The sequence below is a fragment of the Lutra lutra genome, chromosome 1, assembly GCF_902655055.1.
Source record: "Lutra lutra chromosome 1, mLutLut1.2, whole genome shotgun sequence".
Lineage (NCBI taxonomy): Eukaryota > Metazoa > Chordata > Mammalia > Carnivora > Mustelidae > Lutra > Lutra lutra.
Genome location: NC_062278.1, coordinates 223,395,080 through 223,412,117, shown reverse-complemented (window position 1 = coordinate 223,412,117; position 17,038 = coordinate 223,395,080). Strand labels below are relative to the sequence as shown.

At 57.1% G+C, this 17,038-nt stretch overlaps 1 protein-coding gene across 3 annotated transcripts; it reads right to left on the bottom strand.

Moving 5' to 3' along the window:
* Nucleotides 1-7,310: 7,310 nt before the first annotated feature.
* On the bottom strand, nucleotides 7,311-14,327 carry PLPP2 (phospholipid phosphatase 2). 3 transcript variants are annotated; one of them, XM_047708161.1, is made up of 6 exons: nucleotides 13,635-13,792; nucleotides 10,684-10,835; nucleotides 10,188-10,465; nucleotides 8,303-8,360; nucleotides 7,930-8,106; nucleotides 7,311-7,794 (listed from the first exon to the last, which is right to left on the bottom strand). In XM_047708161.1, the coding sequence occupies exons 1-6, from the start codon at nucleotides 13,684-13,686 to the stop codon at nucleotides 7,645-7,647; spliced, it is 867 nt and encodes a 288-aa protein (XP_047564117.1). In that variant the 5' UTR covers nucleotides 13,687-13,792; the 3' UTR covers nucleotides 7,311-7,644. The 3 variants fall into 3 exon arrangements, with proteins under 3 accessions (XP_047564117.1, XP_047564103.1, XP_047564112.1); XM_047708147.1 differs by lacking the exon at nucleotides 10,684-10,835 and having other exon boundaries at nucleotides 13,635-14,216; XM_047708156.1 differs by lacking the exons at nucleotides 7,930-8,106; nucleotides 10,684-10,835 and having other exon boundaries at nucleotides 13,635-14,327.
* Between the last annotated feature and the right edge of the window lie 2,711 nt (nucleotides 14,328-17,038).

Below are 17,038 nucleotides of genomic sequence, written 5' to 3'. Positions count from 1 at the left end.
TACCTATTCTCCAGAAACTGTTCCAGAAAATAGAAATGGAAGGAAAACTTTCAAACTCATTTTATGAGGCCAGCATTACCTTGATCCCAAAACCAGACAAAGACCCCATCAAAAAAGAGAATTACAGACCAATATCCTTGATGAACATGGATGCAAACTTTCTCACCAAAATACTAGCAAAAAGAATCCAACATTTAAAAGATTCATTAAAAAGATTATTCACCATGACCAAGTGGGATTTATTCCTGGGCAATAAGTTTGGTTCAACATCCACAAATCAATCCATGTGATACAATACATTAATTAAAGAAGGAACAAGAACCCTATGAAATTCTCAATAGATGCAGAAAAAACATTTGACAAAGCTCAGCATCCTTTCTTGATCAAAACTCTTCAAAGTGTAGGGATAGAGGGTACATTCCTCAATATCATCAAAACCATCTATGAAAAACCCAGTGCAAATATCATTCTCAATGGGGAAAAACTGAGAGCTTTTCCCCTAAGGTCAGGAACATGGCAGGGATGTCCACTATCACCCCTGCTATTCAACATAGTACTAGAAGTCCTAGCCTCCACAATCAGGCAACAACAAGAAATAAAAGACATCTGAATTGGCAAAGCAGTCAAACTCTGACTCTTTGCAGCTGATATGATACTTTATGTGGAAAACCCAAAAGACTCCACCCCAGAACTGCTAGAACTCATACAGGAATTCAGTAAAGTGTCAGGATATAAAACCAATGCACAGAAATCAGTTGCATTTCTATACACCAGCAAAACAAAAGAAAGAGATACTAGGATTCGATCCCATTCACAACTGCACCCAAAACCATGTGACACCTAGGAATAAATCTGACCAAAGAGGCAAAGAATCTGTGCTCAGAAAACTACAGAACACTCATGAAAGAAATTGAGGAAGACACAAAGAAATGGGAAAACGTTCCATGTTCATGGATTAGAAAAACAAATATTGTGAAAATGTCTATGCTACCTAGAGCAATCTACACATTTAATGCAATCCCTATCAAAATACCATCAACCTTTTGCAAAGAAATGGAACAAATAATCCTAAAATTTATATGGAACCAGAAAAGACCCTGAATAGTCAGAGGAATGTTGAAAGAGAAAACCAAAGCTGGTGGCATCACAATTCCAGACTTCAAGCTCTATTACAAAGCTGTCATCATCAAGACAGCATGGTACTAGCACAAAACAGACACATAGATCAATGGAACAGAATAGAGAGCCCAGAAATGGACCCTCAACTCTATGGTCAACTAAACCTCGACAAAGCAGGAAAAAATGTCCAAAGGAAAAAAGACAGTTTCTTCAACAAATGTTGCTGAGAAAATTGGACAGCCACATGTGGAAGAATGAAACTGGACCATTTCCTTACACCACACGCAAAAATAGACTCAAAATGGACTGAAGACCTAAATGCAAAACAGGAATCCATCAAAACCCTTGAGGAGAACACAGGCAGCAAACTCTTCAACGTCAGCCACAGCAACTTCTTAGAAACATGGTGAAAGGCAAGGGAAGCAAGGGCAAAAATGAACTATTGGGACTTCATCAAGAAAGAAAGCTTTTGAACAGCAAAGGAAACAGTCAACAAAACCGAAAGATGATGAACAGAACCGGAGAAGATATTTGCAAATGACATATCAGATAAAGGGCTAGTATCCAACACCCAAAGAACAAATAATCCGATCAAAAAATGGGCAGAAGACATGAACAGACATTTCTGCAAGAAGACATCCAAATGGCCAACAGACACATGAAAAAATGCCCCACATCACTTGCCATCAGGGAAATACAAATCAAAACCACAATGACATACCACCTTACACCAGTTAAAATGGCTAAAATTAACAAGACAAGGAACAACAAACGTTGGCAAGGATGTGGAAAAGGGGGAACCCTCTTACACTGTTGGTGGGAATGCCAGCTGTACAGTCACTTTGGACAACAGTATGGAGGTTCCTCAATAAGTTAAAAATAGAGCTCCCCTAGACCCAGCAATTGCACTATTGGATATTTACCCCAAAGATACAGATGTAGTGAAAAAGAGGGACACATGCACCCCAATGTCATAGCAGCAATGTCCACAATAGTTGAACTGTAGAAGAGCCGAGATGTCCTTCAACAGAGGAATGGATAAAGATGTGGTTCATATACTGGGCGCCTGGGTGGCTCAGTGGGTTAAAGCCTCTGCCTTCGGCTCAGGTCATGATCCCAGGGTCCTGAGATCGAGGCTGCATCAGGCTCTCTGCTCAGCAGGGAGCCTGCTTCCCCCTCTGTCTCCGCCTGCCTCTCTGCCTACTTGTGATCTCTGTCAAATAAATAAAATCCTAAAAAAAAAAAAAAAAGAGATGTGGATCATATATATGATGGACTATTTATTACTCAACCATCAGAAAGGATGAATATCCAACTTCTGCATCAACGTGGATGGAACTCTAGGGACTACGCTAAGTGAAGTAAGTCAGACAGAGAGAAAACTATCGTATGATTTCACTCAGACATGGAACGTAAGCAGCATAGCCCAGAGGACCCCAGAGGACCCCAGAGGAAGGGAGGGAAATCCGAAGGGGGAGAAATCAGAGAGGGAGACAAACCATGAAAGACTCTGGACTCCCGGCACCAAACTGAGGGTCACAGAAGGGAAGGGTGGGGGGATGGGGCAACCGCATGATGGGCATGAAGGAGGGCACGTGCGGTGTTGAGCACTGAGTGTTACACACAACTGATGAATCGTTGAACGCTGCGTGGACAACTAATGGAGTACTCTATGTGGCTAATTGAATTTAAATAAAAAGAATAAACTCAGACATTTATAAACGTCCTTCTTAGTACTGCTTTTGCCACATCTCATATCTTTTGCTATGTTGTGTCGTCATGTTTATTGGTCTCGGGATGTTTTTTAATTTCACGTTTTTAAAAAGGTTTATTTATTTATTTCAGAGAGAGAGAGTGGGGAGTGGGGTCAGAGGGAGGCAAAGAATCTCAAGCAGATTCTGCACAGCCAGAGCCTGACATGGGGCTTGATCCCGTGACCCTAGCTGAAATCAAGAATCGGAGCCCTCACCCACTGAACCCCCAGGTACCCCTCACTCTCACTCTTGATTTCCACTTTGACCAGCTGGTGTTTCGACAGTGTGTGAGATCCATCTCTCTGCAAAATTTCCAATTTTCCTTCTATGTTGATTCCTATCTCTATTCCACTGTGGTCAGGAAAGGTTATCGGTATGACTTCAATCTCCTTCAAGTGGTCGAACCATTGGTGCCCTCGCATGTCATCCCGTCCCCTGAGGGACTCAGCGGGAGAAGGCTGTGCACTCTGGCTGAGGGCAGAGACATCCGTGTGCACGGCGGGCCCATCTAGCACCTCCCCCAACAGCACCGTGACCCAGTTCTCCCTTCAGTTTACTTTTGTTTATGCAGGAAAATTTCAAGTAATTGATGTAGACATTCAGCCACCAAGGATGTGGACCTGAGTCCTCACTCCCTTAGAATGACCTTGACCCTGGCCCATCCTGACCTCAGCACTAACCTTAATCCTAATTGAACAGCCTTACTATTGATCTAAGTTCTCAGTAGAATCCCTGCAACAACAGAACTTCCCTTCGTCTAACCTTCCATTTATTTTACGCTTCAAATAGGACCCCCGTGGCTGATAAACCAGATCTTTATTTCATAAATTAACTTAAAGGGCCACATGTCACTAGTGCCTTCTCTACTTGGACAAAGCACCAAATGGTGCCTTACAAGTGGCCCGGGAGAGAAGCACCACATGCACAGATCAGTTTGCCCCCGAGTACTCCCCCCACAGCACAGAAACGACGTGCATGTCCCAGCCTTGGGGTTGCACAAAGGAGACCAAGAGAAACATCCATCTGCCCAATGTGTCCCTAGGGAGTCAGGTCTACGTGGCCTATAGCAGTGACTGGAAAGGCCCGGAGAGCTCCCTGATGGGGCTGTCAGGGCCCGGCCAGACCAACCCCAGCCTCAAGCCCCAGGTATCCCTGCAGGGAACTCTCCACCCGCTTCTTCCCAGATGGGGACCCTGACAAACTGCAAACCCCACAAGTGGAGATGAGGTGAGGTGGGGCAGAGCTGGAAGTCTGTCCTCTCCAGAGGTGGGAGAGTGTATCTTTAGACCTCTGTCACCAAGGAAACCCAGAGGGCACAGGACTCGGGGAGTGGAGAGCTCCTCACCCCGGCAGGGACGACGGGGACGAGGGAAAAGCCACAGGCTGCAGGAAGCCTCCGAAGCTCCTACCAGCCGCTCCTTAGCGGTCTTGTCCGGGTAGACCTCACGGCGGTGTCGGGCGTGGAACATACCGTGAACAAACCCCTCGTGGCCTGGCTTCGTCCAGAGAATAAAACTGTTTAATACACAGAGCACCTTTCACGGAGGGGAAAGGAAGGTGTACTTTTCAAGTGGGTGTCCCAGAAATACCCTCACTGGATTGAAGAGAAAACGGAACGTGCTTTTTTTGTTGTGGTTTCTTCCCATTTAGGTTACCCAAGCTCCCTCTGGTCTCCTGCAGTGTGCCAAGGTTCAGCTTCTAGGCCTGAGCCATGTGGCCTGCAGGGAGGCCGCTCTGGCCTCAGACACACCGCTGCCGCCGCGGCGACATTGCGGCTACTTGTCCCTGACACCAGAAGAGGCGAGCAGCTCCTCCGGGAGCAGGGAGAAGGCACGATGGGGAGAAGCTGTGCACTTCCGTAGGGCAGCTGCCTACAGCCGGCAGTTCCAGCCTTTCACCAACTGGAGAGTCTCATCCAAAGTCCCGGATTCACCCAAAACTGGGCTATCAAATGTATGAAGTGGGCTGCTTCTCCCCACGAATCACAACTGCTAAAAACAAAGCTAGTGGAATTACTGCCACGTTTGTCTCGGACGTGGCTGGGGCCCACCAACCGGCAGAGGAGCTGTCCAGCCGCTGAAAATGTGTCGAGAGGATTAAGAAAAAGCAGAGGTTTTTAAATTCTACAGCACAATGTCTCCCTCCATTTACAGGTGTTTGGTAATGCGGGCACGAGGCCCTCACCAGCACTGCCTACGGCTAATGAACGGCGGAAACTCCCTTCTTATATCACACAGTAACCAACATTAATTTTTCATTACACTTAATTTTATTTAATTTATATTAAAGATTAATATAATCTTGTTTTTCTTTCAGGATTTTATGTTGTTGTAACTTAAATAGAGATCATTTGGAAAATAAGAAATGCATGGATACTGTTTAACTTAAGAAAATTCACTTGGGCAGAATTTTCCTTTTTTGGACATAAAAGTCCTCAAGATACAGCACAGAGTGACTCACTCATCGCCCCCTTCACGGACAGACACCCCCCCGCCTGAGCCTGGGCACGCCCTCCCCACATGCAGCCAGGGCTAGGTCACTGCCTTCTCCTGAGGCCTGGGATGCCCAGGCTCCCCAGCCCCGGGCAGCTTCATGGTGGTGAGGCCGAGTTGCTGGTGTGCAGCGTGCTGGCGTTCTGCCGCATCCGGCCTCCCTCCTCCCCACCGGCCGCCACACCAAGAGCAAGCTCATGGCGGCCAGGGAGACCGTCTCCATCCAGCGCCCAGGGGGCTGCGTCTTTGCCCCCAGGCGACGCCACCTCTCCGAGACCTGGCCGGAACACCGTGCAAGGGGTGTGGAATAAAACAGCTTTGGGGGACAAATGAAACATTAACACTTAAAAATAAGTAACCTGTTTGACACATATTTAGTCCAAAAATCAAACCCACCGTTTACACTATCCTTGCAAAGGGGAGCTCTGTCCGTTCTGCCATCGTCTTGAGGGGCCAGCCTGACCACAACCACTCCGGAGGCCAACACCTCACACGGGTCCTCCCTGCACAAGGGACCCACCACTCATAGCGCCTTCTGTTTCTCGAGTTGCTGCTCTGGCCCAGACCTCAGATTTTCCTGAATTCCACTTTCTCTGTTTTCCCCAATTACAAGAGGCTTCCCTATACTAAGGTTTTGAACACAGCTCTCTTGTTTTTTTAAAAGATCTTATTTATTTATTTGAGAGAGAGCAGAAGCAGAGGGGGAGGGGCAGAAGCAACAGCAGACTCTCCCCCAAGCAGGGAGCCTGACTTGGGGCTTGACCCCAGGACCCTGAGATCATGGCCTGAGCCGAAGGCAGACACCTAACCGACTGAGCCATCCAGGGACCCCCACATATCCTTTTTTAAAAAGTATATATTTCTAACAGTCTGTTTTACTGCCCTGCTGTTCACTTCCCTGAGTGGTGGGGAGTTGTCCATCGAGGACAGAGTGAGAAGAGCTGCTCCTGGACCCCATCTGCATGACCAGAGGGGAAGAGTCAGGACAAGTCCTCCAGGAAGGCCGGACGCGGACAGACTTAAGGCCCCAGGAGCCGCAGGTATGGCTGTTAAAGGTGGGCACTGCGAGATGTGAGGATCCGAGGGCAGGATCCGAGGGCAGGGTCCCCATCCGTCAGAGGGAGAGAGTGTATCTCTGAGCAGAGATGGGACAAGGAGTCCAGCCTGAGGCCCACACCCCAAATGGGAGCTTTCAGGCCCCGTGGCCGCAGACCCAGGCCTCAGCCCTGCAGGACCCTTGAGGAGGCCCGAGGAGGCTCTGAGCTCCATTTCCATTTCCGCCCCACTGCTTCCATGGGGGGGGTCCGTACTGGGAGGGGGCTTTCAGCAGAGGCCTCCCTACTGCGAGGGGACGGCCACGGAGACAAATTCTGCACCCTGACTTGAACTCAGCTGCCTCAACCCTTGCCCTCCCTGGGACCAGGACAACAGCAGGGGCCTCACTAGCTGCTTGGGACCCTTGCCCCGGGCGCTGGGGGGAGCCGTATCTGCTTCCTCCCGCCTCCCCCCTCCCTGAGGGGATCAGAGGAAGCCCTTGAGGGTTAGGCTCGGCTATTACTTTCATTCCCTTGTTGACTTAACCAGTTCACAAAGTTCTTTCAGTTTCCAGACCCAGTTTCGACATCGGGACAATCTGGGCAGTCCACCCCCAGACGGCACCAGGGTGCACAGGTTAAGGCCTCCATCCCACAAGACCGCGCCCACCCGAAGCCGTCCGCAGCGCCAGGTTGGGATGGGGCTTCTGACCCCCCGACTAGACACCTGCTCTCTTAGGGTTCCCCCAGCCCCAGGAACCCTGAGGTTTACCAGCTTATTAAAGGGTGTGATCCCCACGAGTCCGCAGCCAGATGAAGACACGCGGGGGGAGGCCAGGGAGGGCGCGGGCCACTCTGCTGCAGGAACCATGCTCAGAACGGCAGGAAGGAACAGAAGCTGATACCACGCGTCCATCAAACACTCTTTTACTACAAGTCCACATATACGTTACACTTTACAAAATCAGCATCTATCCGGGGCTCTCGGTTCCCCTCTCCTTCAAGAAAAGGGTTTCGGAGGGAGCTGAGAGCACAGGGTCCCCCTTCCCGACGCCGGGGCCACCCTGTGCACCCCCAGACCGTGGGTCCAGCACACAGGAGGTGGGGTTGGTGGGTGGCCCGCCGGCCACCAGCACAGGGCCCCTGGGGCTGGTCCAGAGCCCCCCTCCGCACCTCAGGGGAGAGCCCGGCCAGGGCCCTGGACACAGCCTGATACCCACTGGACCCACAGTGGGAGGCCCCGCCTCAGGAAGAGGAGACCGGGTACCCACAGTGGTTGCGGCCGGCTTCACCCAGGGTCAGCGTCAGGGACAGGCTGGGCTTCCGCCCCAGCTCCTCTTCCTCCAGGCAGCGCTGTGGGGGCCGGGACTTGAAAAGGTCAGAGACGTAGCGAACCTGGGGGAGAAGTCAAGAGCTGCTGGAGCAGGGGGGGAGTGGGCGGGGTGGGGGGTGATGGGCCCCAAGCGGGGAGGACTGGAGCGGAGGGGACAAGAGGGTGCGGGGCAGGGGGTGTCCAGCCCAGGAGCTCACAGTGAGGCCGGCCACCAGCGCCCCCTGCAGGAGGCCAACGAGGACATCACTCCAGTGGTGCTTGTGGTCAGACACGCGGGTGTAGCCGACGTAGAGAGCAAACGCCAGCAGGAAGAACTGCACCGTGGGCCGCAGCAGCCGCGCCCACTTCCAGCAGAGCCGGGCCTGCACGTAGAGCTGGGGCCAGAGGGCAGCCGTCAGCCTGGGAGCCAGCTGGGCTACCCCCACACCGGGGCACAGGCGGGAGCTCTGAGGCCAGGAACGCAGAGCCTCCGCACCCATCAGCCCGCCCCTTCCACAGAAAGAGAAACCGAGACCCAGGGAAGGCAGGGACAGGGCCGGTCGCACAAGGCAATCCTGGGAAAGGACTCACCGCCAGGAACAACATGCAGTACATCCCGAAGGAGGAGTGTCCGGAATAGAAAGACAGCCTGAGAAAGGGGAGGGCAGCATCAGGAGGCCGCACTGAGAACAAAGCCCGGGGCCAGGCTCGGAGGTGGGGGAATTCCCTCCCATCGGCCTTCGGAACCCCCGGGCCTGCATCCCACTGTGTTTCCCGTTGTCTGGGACCCGGCACGGGGAGGGCTCTAGGGGGAAACGTGGCCCCTCTTCACTTCTCTGACCAACAGAGAGTCTCCAGCTGCAGCTCTGACAAGGACGTCTTGGGCCACAGACTCGCAACGAGGGCAGACAACTGTGTCCAGCACACAGTTAACCCCACAGTTATCTCTCCTCTGCGGTACTTGACGCCAGAATTCAATACAAGTTTTAGCAAAAAGGACGTCAGTGGACAAAAGAAAGTGGCAGATAAAGAAAGCCTAAAGGTCTCGCCGCCCACAAGAGAAATGAGAAACACCTACACGAACAGAATCGCACAGACAGTGGCCACATGTACCAAGGAGCAGAGCAGACCTCTCCGCGCAGAACTGTGACAGTCTGCACGGGCCCCGTCTGGTGCATCCTAGGGGCTGTCCCCCTCCCAGCACTGAGGCAGCTCCCTGGGGCACTGCTCGGAGACCTCTGCAGCGAGTGCTCATCACCACGGTCCAGGGAGCACAAAGACCCCCGGGAAGCTCAGGAAAGCAGCCCTCAGCCCCCACCTCAGGCTGACCTTCAGGAGCAGCACAACCCCCGGGAGGCCTGGCTGAGCTCGGGCAGCAGGCCCCAGCGCAGCACAGCGAACCCATCGGTTCGAACCGAACACGGGACTCGATCCCAGGACCCCGAGATCATGACCTGAGCCAGAGGCAGAGGCTTCACCAACTGAGCCCTCCAGGTGTCCCAAGCTACATGAATTTTATTTCAATTTTTTAAAAAGGAAAATAAGGGGGCACCTGGGTGGCTCAGATGGTTAAGCATCTGCCTTTGGCTCAGGTCATGATTTCGGGGTCCTGGGATCAAGTCCTACCGTCGGGCTCCCTGCTGCAGGGAGCCCGCTTCTCCCTCTGCCCCTCCCCCCTCACCACTGGTGCCCACTCTCTCTCTCTTAATGAATGCAATCTTTTTAAAAAACTTGATGTGTGGGGGCGCCTCGGTGGCTCAGTGGGTTAAAGCCTCTGCCCTCGTCTCGGGTCATGATCCCAGGGTCCTGGGATCGAGCCCCGCATTGGGCTCTCTGCTCAGTGGGGAGCCTGTTTCCTCCTTCTCTCTCTCTCTCTCTGCCTGCCTCTCTGCCTTCTTGTGATCTCTGTCAACTAAATAAATAATAATTTAAAAAAAAAAACTTGATGTGTTGCAAAACTTATTTAAAAAATAAAACAGGGCGCCTGGGTGGCTCAGTTGATTAAGCAACTGCCTCTTGCTCGGCATGTTGATCCCATGTTGATCGGCTCATGATCCCAGAGTCCTAAGATCGAGTCCCACATCGAGCTCCGGGCTCCACGGGGAGTCTGGTTCTCCCTCTGACCTTCTCCCCTCTCATGCGCTCTCACTCTGTCTCTCTCTCAAATAAATAAATAAAATCTTTTTAAAAATAATAATAATAAAGAAAATAAGAACGGCAATTAATTGAAAAGTTGATCAGAGAGCATGAGAGCGCAGAGCAGAGAAGCAGGACAGAGGGCCGCCATCTGCCCAGCCTCACGCCCCCACACCTGCCCGTCCACAGGGCCCAGCCCCACCGGCCTCACCCCTAACCGTATGCTCAGGGAGTCGCCTCCTAACCTCCCATTCTCCCACACCCAGCTCCTGAGGCCCCTCCCCCAGGGGTGGGGGTGTCCGCGGCCGGGGGCCCCCAGGAGGGCTGACCCGACACCCACCTGGACTCGGTGACGTTGGCGGGGCTCCCCCTGCACACCCTCTCCGCCTGCACGTACACGGAGCAGTTCACACGGCTCCAGTCAGGGTCACACACAGCCAGGAAGTTGGGCCGCAGGCGGCCAACCGTGTACTTGGCCAGGTCCGTCAGAGACTGACTCACGGCGGCCCCGAACAGGAAGGTGCCCAGCACCTTGTAGATGGCTGCCACGTAGGTGTTGAAGTCGGAGCGGGAATGCAGGCGGTCCGTGTACACCAGGTAGGCCTCCCCGGCTGAGACCTGCACAGCGAGCAGCTGAGGGGCCTCGCGGCCGGGCTGGGACGCCAGCTGTGGGCGCCTCCACCGGCCCTGGCTCCCTGGGCCTTGGCCCTCCCCACGGAGAGGGGGTCCGGCTTGCCAGCCCCCCTGAGTCGGCTGGGGTTCTGGGAGCGCCCAAGGGGGTCCTCTTCCCCGAAGACCAGCCCGCCCCCCCAGCCTCCAAGCCTCTCCTGCCTTACAAGGATGACGGTGGCCGTGATGGTGACCCCAGCCATGAGCCCATGTGTGATGGTGTCTGGACGGTAGGGGTACTGGATGGAGTCATCTCCACAGTAGAACCCTCGCTTATACGGGGCGCTCACAAGCGTCAGGATGGCAAAAGGCAGAGAGGCTGGGGGCAGGGGAGAGAAGCCAGTGGCCATGCGGTTCCCCCCAGCTACATGCCCCCAGCATCCCTCGCATGGCCCTGGCCACCGCCTGGGACCCCTGGTTTCTCACCTCTGCACCAACCTGACACTTGGGAGGCCGCTGGCCCCTCAAAAGCCCTTCGCGGTTCCCCATCATCCTCAGATAAACACCCAAGTCCTCCCAGGCCCATCGCGCAGCCCCCACCCCACATCTCCCACCCCCTCCCCATCTTCACTTCTCTCCAGCCTCCTGTCTCCTCCCCGGCACCAGAAACCCAGCACACGTCCTCACCACCCAAAACCGCTCTGACAGCCGTCCTTCCAACCTGAGCTCCATCCGGCCTTCCTGAGCGCCCGCCCAGGCCCCACTCTCCCAGAATGAAACGTCTGTTCTGCGTGTCTCTTGGCACCGTTCATGTGTATGCACCGCGTGACACCTGAGTTCCCTGAGCACTGAGCAGGCTCCACCATGCTCAAGGCTGTCCCCGGAGGCTTCCCGGGGCTCAGCCTGTGCAGGTGTCTCACAAGCACCTTTTAGAGAGACCTCCCTCCCTTCGCTCTAAGGCCAGCCGGAGAGCCCAGGAACACACTACAGTTAAGGCCCTGAGCTGAGATGCCTGAAGACCCCTGGGCAGACCAAGGGCCTCCACATCTCGGTCCAAAGACACTTTCAGGAGCCACAAGCGTGGCAGAATAATGACAGGCATTGCTGTGGCTCTGGGGTCCCAGGGCCCTGCTGAGCTGAGGATGACAAACACAGGCAGAGCGCCCTTTGCCCCCCAGCATGACAGGTGGACAAGTAGGAAAGGGTTTGACTCTTCCGTGGCCTGAATACCACAGGAGGCGTGGCCTGAATACCACAGGAGGCGGGGACAAGGCCAACTCCTCCTCCCCAAAGACCAAACTTAGTGCTGAGTGTGGGGAAACGCAGAGGTCTGCCCATGGAGCCGTGACAGAGATGGCGACTGGGATTGGGGGCTATGGGCTTGTCAGGTGGGCCACACACAGACGGTGGCTTGAAGAAGCTAAGGAAGGTCAGGGCAGATCTGGGGAAGAAAGTGAGGCAACAGCACCAGCCTGTGCAAAGGTCGAGAGGTGGGCCCACGCCTGGAGGGCTGGAGGGCGGGAAGGGGGGTGGCAGGGGGCGGGGAGGGTATTCTAAGATCGGGAATCGTGCTGTTAGTGAGCGGGACACACCAGACAGTTTGGAGCAAAGGAACAGCGCATGTTTCGTAGGGTCCCTCTGGCTGCAGGGAGTGAGCGCAAGGATGGAAGTAGAAAAGCCAGAGAGGAGAACCCCCAAAGCTGGGGATTGAGGGAGGCCAGAGCCAGAATACTCTGAGCCAGCAAGTCAAGCCTCATCCCTGCAGCCGGAGCAGGGCAGCGGCTGGCACAAGGGCCTGGGCAGCGAGGTCAGCCTCCCTGCTCCTGCCACCCTCACCCAGCCCCAGCCCCAGCCCCAGCCCCTCCCACTGGAGACTGTCACCCTGGACTGGAACAGGAGCTGTGGATTCAGGAAGTACAGCTCCCAGCACTGGATTTGGGGCCTCTCTCTGCCTGAGACACTGGCTCATGCCCTCATGGCAGACACCTGCAGAACCTCCCCGCCTCTACAACCCCCACCCCGACACACACCCCGTATCTTCATCAGGGCCCCGTGGTCACCCTATGGAACTCAACTTTTTATGGGTGGAAGCTTCAAGAATGGGACCAGGTCTGTCTGGGCCTCTAGCACCGCAGCAGGAAGCGGCCAACACACAAACTCATCTCAGCACCACTGGCAGCGGCTGTGTGACCTCCCGCAGGCACCGGACCCTCTCTGGACAAGCGGAGCCTCCCTGACCGAGTGCTTGGAGGGAAGTTTCATTGTGCGCCTGTCACTTCTGGTCTGGCATACAGTAGGTGCCACGCAGACGTTTAAATATAGTAATAGGCATTCAATAAATGACGCCTAGGGCCAGACGCCCCCAGGCACGTCTTCCTGCTGCCGACCAGCCCACTCCAAAGGGGTCAGGTATAGGGGTCCGGCGCTCAGGAGGAGGGCCTGGCCTTTGCAACCCGCCCAGGATTACCCCTCCGACCCCGGCGGAAAGCAGGAACCCCATCTGGGGACGGGGAGGGAGAGGAGCGGGGTGCGATTTAGGCCCGAGGTGCCCCTCCCTGCGCCAGGGGTAGAATTCTGGGGCCATTGTCCGCACGGCCCCAGAGCAAACACTCGGCCTTTGTTCCCGGGACCCTGGGGGAGGGGCGGGGAGGGGGCCTCGGGCCGCCCCCTCCCCCAGCCTGGCCCGCAAACCCGCCCGACAGGTTTGGCGCGCGCCGCCCGAGGCGCCAGGTGCGCGGGTAGCCGGGGGCCCAGACTTTCTCTCCTTCTCTCCCCCGCCCGAGAACGGGGTCCGCCTCCCACCGACCAGCTGTGTGCCCGCTGGGGACGTCGATCCCCGGACAGGGGATGGAGGTCCTCCCGGGCGATCCAGGCCGCGCCCCAAACCCGGGCCGCCGCCCTAGTGAATCACCGGTCCGGCCGGGCGCGGCGAGATGCGCATGCAACCCCTCGGCAGGGGCTTCCTGCTGCCGCGGGCGGGGGTCCTGGCACTGCCAGGAGAAACCGAGGCCCGGGAGGGCGCACGGAAGGCACCGGGGCGCGCGGGCCGTCCGAGGGGGTCCCCCGCCCCCAGGGGGCCTCCCCGACCCGCCCCCTCAAACCAACCTAAGGGGGCCAGCGGCGCGGAACCGCCGGGGGCGGGGTCCTCCCCCAACACACGGGTCCCCGCGGCTCTTACCGACCAGCACGCACAGTACGTCGAGCAGCACGAAGACCCATCTCCGCTCCATGCCGCCCCCGCCCCCGCCCCGGGCCGCGCCCGCGACCCCCGACGCCGGTCCCTACGCGTCCCGTCGCGCCCGGGCCCGGCCGCGGGGTCACATGGCCGCGGAGCCAGGCTCTGCCAGGGCGGGGCGGGGCGTGGAGGGGAAGGCAGGGGAGCGGCGGGGCGGAGGCGGAGCAGCCCGAGGGCAGGGGGCGGACTCTGCCCCCGCCCCGCCCCGCCCGGCGGCCGCGAGCCGGGAGGAGCGGGGTGGAGGGTGCGTGCGCGGGACGGCGGGAGACCCCACGCGGGTCTGGAGGCGAGAGGGGTCGTCTGCGCCCGGCGCTCCCCCACCGCGGGCCGGAGGCGGAGGCCGAGGGACAGTGGTCCAGGGCGCCCCCGCAGAGCGGGCCGGCTGAGTCGGGGAGGGGCGGGTGGCGAGAAGGGAGGAAGGGCCCCACGCACACTCGGCGGGAGCGCGCGGGAGGGCAGACCCGGTAGGACGTGTCCCCAGGTCTCCTCGTACCCAGGGGCTGGATACATCTGATACCTTTGGGTCTGGAAGGGCCCAAAACCTGCTGTGTCCTGGCTTCAGTGCAGGGGATTTCTCCACGCCTAGTGCCGCAAACCCCGGCGTTCCTGGGAAGCGCGGCATTTCGGAAGGTCGGGTCCCTGGACACCCACCCTGGCGACTGTCGGCACCCGGCCCCGCTCCCGTGGAGCACACTCCCTGTCCCAGCTTCACAACGAGTGAAGAGTGCGCGCCCCTCACCCTCGCTAGGTCCTAGGGAGCCCTGAGCTGAGAGGCGCCCAACAGGAGCTCCCAGCCGGGGCAAGGAGGCTCAAGGGGGGCCATGACTAGACCCTTTGGGCCGAATCCGTCTGAGAACCCTTGGAGAGAGCCCTGCCCCGACCTGGCAGGAAACCGGGCACGTGAGGTTCTGTCCCTCTTCCAAGATCTCACAGTGGAAAGAAGCAGAGCGGGGCCTTGAACCCAGGGGGGCTCCAGGGTCTGCTCTCTTGACCTTGAACACACATTCACCAGCCCAGCTCCTCCAGCAATCATGAAACAGGATGTTTCTCAGCCCTTTCTAGGGATAAAGGGAGTCAGACCCAGAGACAGGAAGCCCCTGACCCAGGATCAGGCAGCTGGGGCCTCCACGCAGAGCCCCACTGACCCTGCTCCCTGGGAGAGTGACTGGAATTGGCATTTGTGGGATGCAGGGGGTTCCAGGAGGGAGCCAAGCTGTTGGAAGTTGGGGGACAGTGCACAGCAGATCTCAAGCTCTTTGGCCATTAGGGTTGGGGGGGTGGGATGTCTGAGGGCCAGCTCCTCTGTGCCCCAGACAATTTTCCCTGCTCCGAGGAGCAGGCGGAGGCGCTCCCCCACAACCCCCCCCCGCCCCCACGGCATGACAATGGCCAGCATGGAAACAACTGGACTCGGATTTTCCGTCTGCGGTGTGGCGGGGAGACGGTGTGTGGGAGGCACATTCCCAGTAACCACCGGCTTTCCAACCGCGGGCAGAGAGGGGATGGGGTGGGGGGGGAGGCGGGCACACATCCTAAAACAATGCAGCTTCCTCCTCGTCCCCAGACCTCCTCCAAGGAGGGTTTTCCGGGGGCGGGGTCTGCTGCAGGGTCCACTTTCAGGCTCAGCTGGATCCAACACTTCACCCCAGGTAGGCTCCGGCTCTGCTCACTGGCTTTCCCGCTGTCTCTCACGGAGCGGGGCAGACCCCAGGGAGAGGCAGGTCCAGAGCTCCAGCTCCTTCACTCTGGTTCACACGGTCACGCTGTGCATAATAGATCATCGTTTTTGTGAGAATCACCTGGTGAGTTAGTTGTATGTGAACAGGATCCACGACGCCCGGCAACGTTCCAGAAATGTTACCGGACCTCCTCATTACTGAGCTTTGCTCACTGTCCCCTGGGATGACTGCTCATTCTTAGGGCAGAGAAAGGGAAGCCGAGAACTGGAGTGGAGAGGAGGGGGGGTTCTTTATGGAGCACCTGCTGGGTGTGGGGTGGGGACCTGGCTGGGAGGAGCCTGCCAGAGGAGGTGTGGTGCTGGGGATGGCTGAGTCTGGGCTGCGCACAGGTGAGACCCAGGAGGTCTCTAGGGGAGGTGGGACCCATGTGGTCTCTAGGGCACAGAGACCGTGGACAGGAAGGAGCGTGGGCTATTCCCGTGGCTCGAGGGCCCGCATGGTCTGGAGTAAAAACCCTCCCTGCTGACCCATCACACTGTCCTTAAAACACCTGGGCAGAGTCAGGATTAAAATCTAATGAGGGCAGCAAGGATTAGGATTAAGGTTAGGATCAGGGTCAGGGCTCCCATCCCTGCTAGCTGGGGGCCTCCCCATGCAAGGAGTCCTCATACTTGGAATCTGCTTTAACCCTTTACAGAGAGAACCCGAGGCCCGTGAGGCCTGCTTGAGGGACAGAACCCGGGCTGGGAGCCGGACGTGGACAGCTTCTCCCCAACCTGCAGGTGGCAGAATGAGGCCCCAGCTGGATCCCAGGGACTCATCTGTGTCCCCTAGAGACGGAGCCAAGTCCTGGGTGCCTGGTGACCCCCCAGGGAGTGGAGCTCAGGTGGTCAGTTCTCATCAACGTGATGGGCCCCCAGGTGTCTTGGAAGTGCCATGGGGATAAGGGAGAGATGCCTGGGAGGTGGGCAGAAGGGTGCCTGGCACAGAGCAGGTGCCCCGAGCGCACCACTCCCAGCCTCTCTGTGCTTCTCCGGGGGCTAAGTTTGAGCCCTGTGTTGGGTGCAGAGATTACTTGAAAGTATGCTCTCGTGGCTCAGAGAGGCCGCAGTGGGAGCTCTCCCAGACTTGGGGCTTTGCCCCTGGGGTCGAGCCTACGCCCCTGGGGGGCTTTGACATCTGCATGGACACCGCCTCAGCCAGGTTGTGTGCGTCACAGGCACAGAACGCACCTAAGCCCTGAGATGGGACTGACCTGCCCAACTGGGAGCCCAACTCCCTAGGAAGCACCTGGAGGGTTAACGGAACAGGAGACGGTGCAGCAGGCACCTGGGGTCACCTTGGAGTCAGAAGCCAGCATCCGGCGAATTTGGATCTCGGGCTGAGCTGCCACCTCGGACACAGTCCTCCCCCTGCCCCGCACCCCCATGTCCACCACTTCCTCTGAGCTCCAGCACCATTTCTGTGTCTGCTTATCATCCTCCTCCCCAGCCCTGAGCTCCAGGGGCAGGGCCAGCACCCGGCAGGCACCAGGCAGTGACACAGCCTAGTGACTGAAGAATGGCTGAGCACCCACAGCCTGCGCTGGGGACCCTCCAGGTCAGCGGCCCCGGAGTCACAGCCAGAGAACATGAGCTGCTTACTCCTTTACAGGCCGGTCCTCACAGC

What these genes read in the sequence shown, in the direction of transcription:
- PLPP2 (XM_047708147.1), bottom strand. Translation starts at nt 14,201, where the DNA reads ATGTATCCAGCCCCTGGGTACGAGGAGACCTGGGGACACGTCCTACCG. An exon ending in ACTGCATGTTGTTCCTGGCG is followed by an intron (nt 8,107 to 8,302) that starts GTGAGTCCTTTC and finishes CTCTGGCCCCAG; the next exon opens with CTCTACGTGCAGGCCCGGCT. An exon ending in CGCTGGTGGCCGGCCTCACT is followed by an intron (nt 7,795 to 7,929) that starts GTGAGCTCCTGG and finishes CTTCTCCCCCAG; the next exon opens with GTTCGCTACGTCTCTGACCT.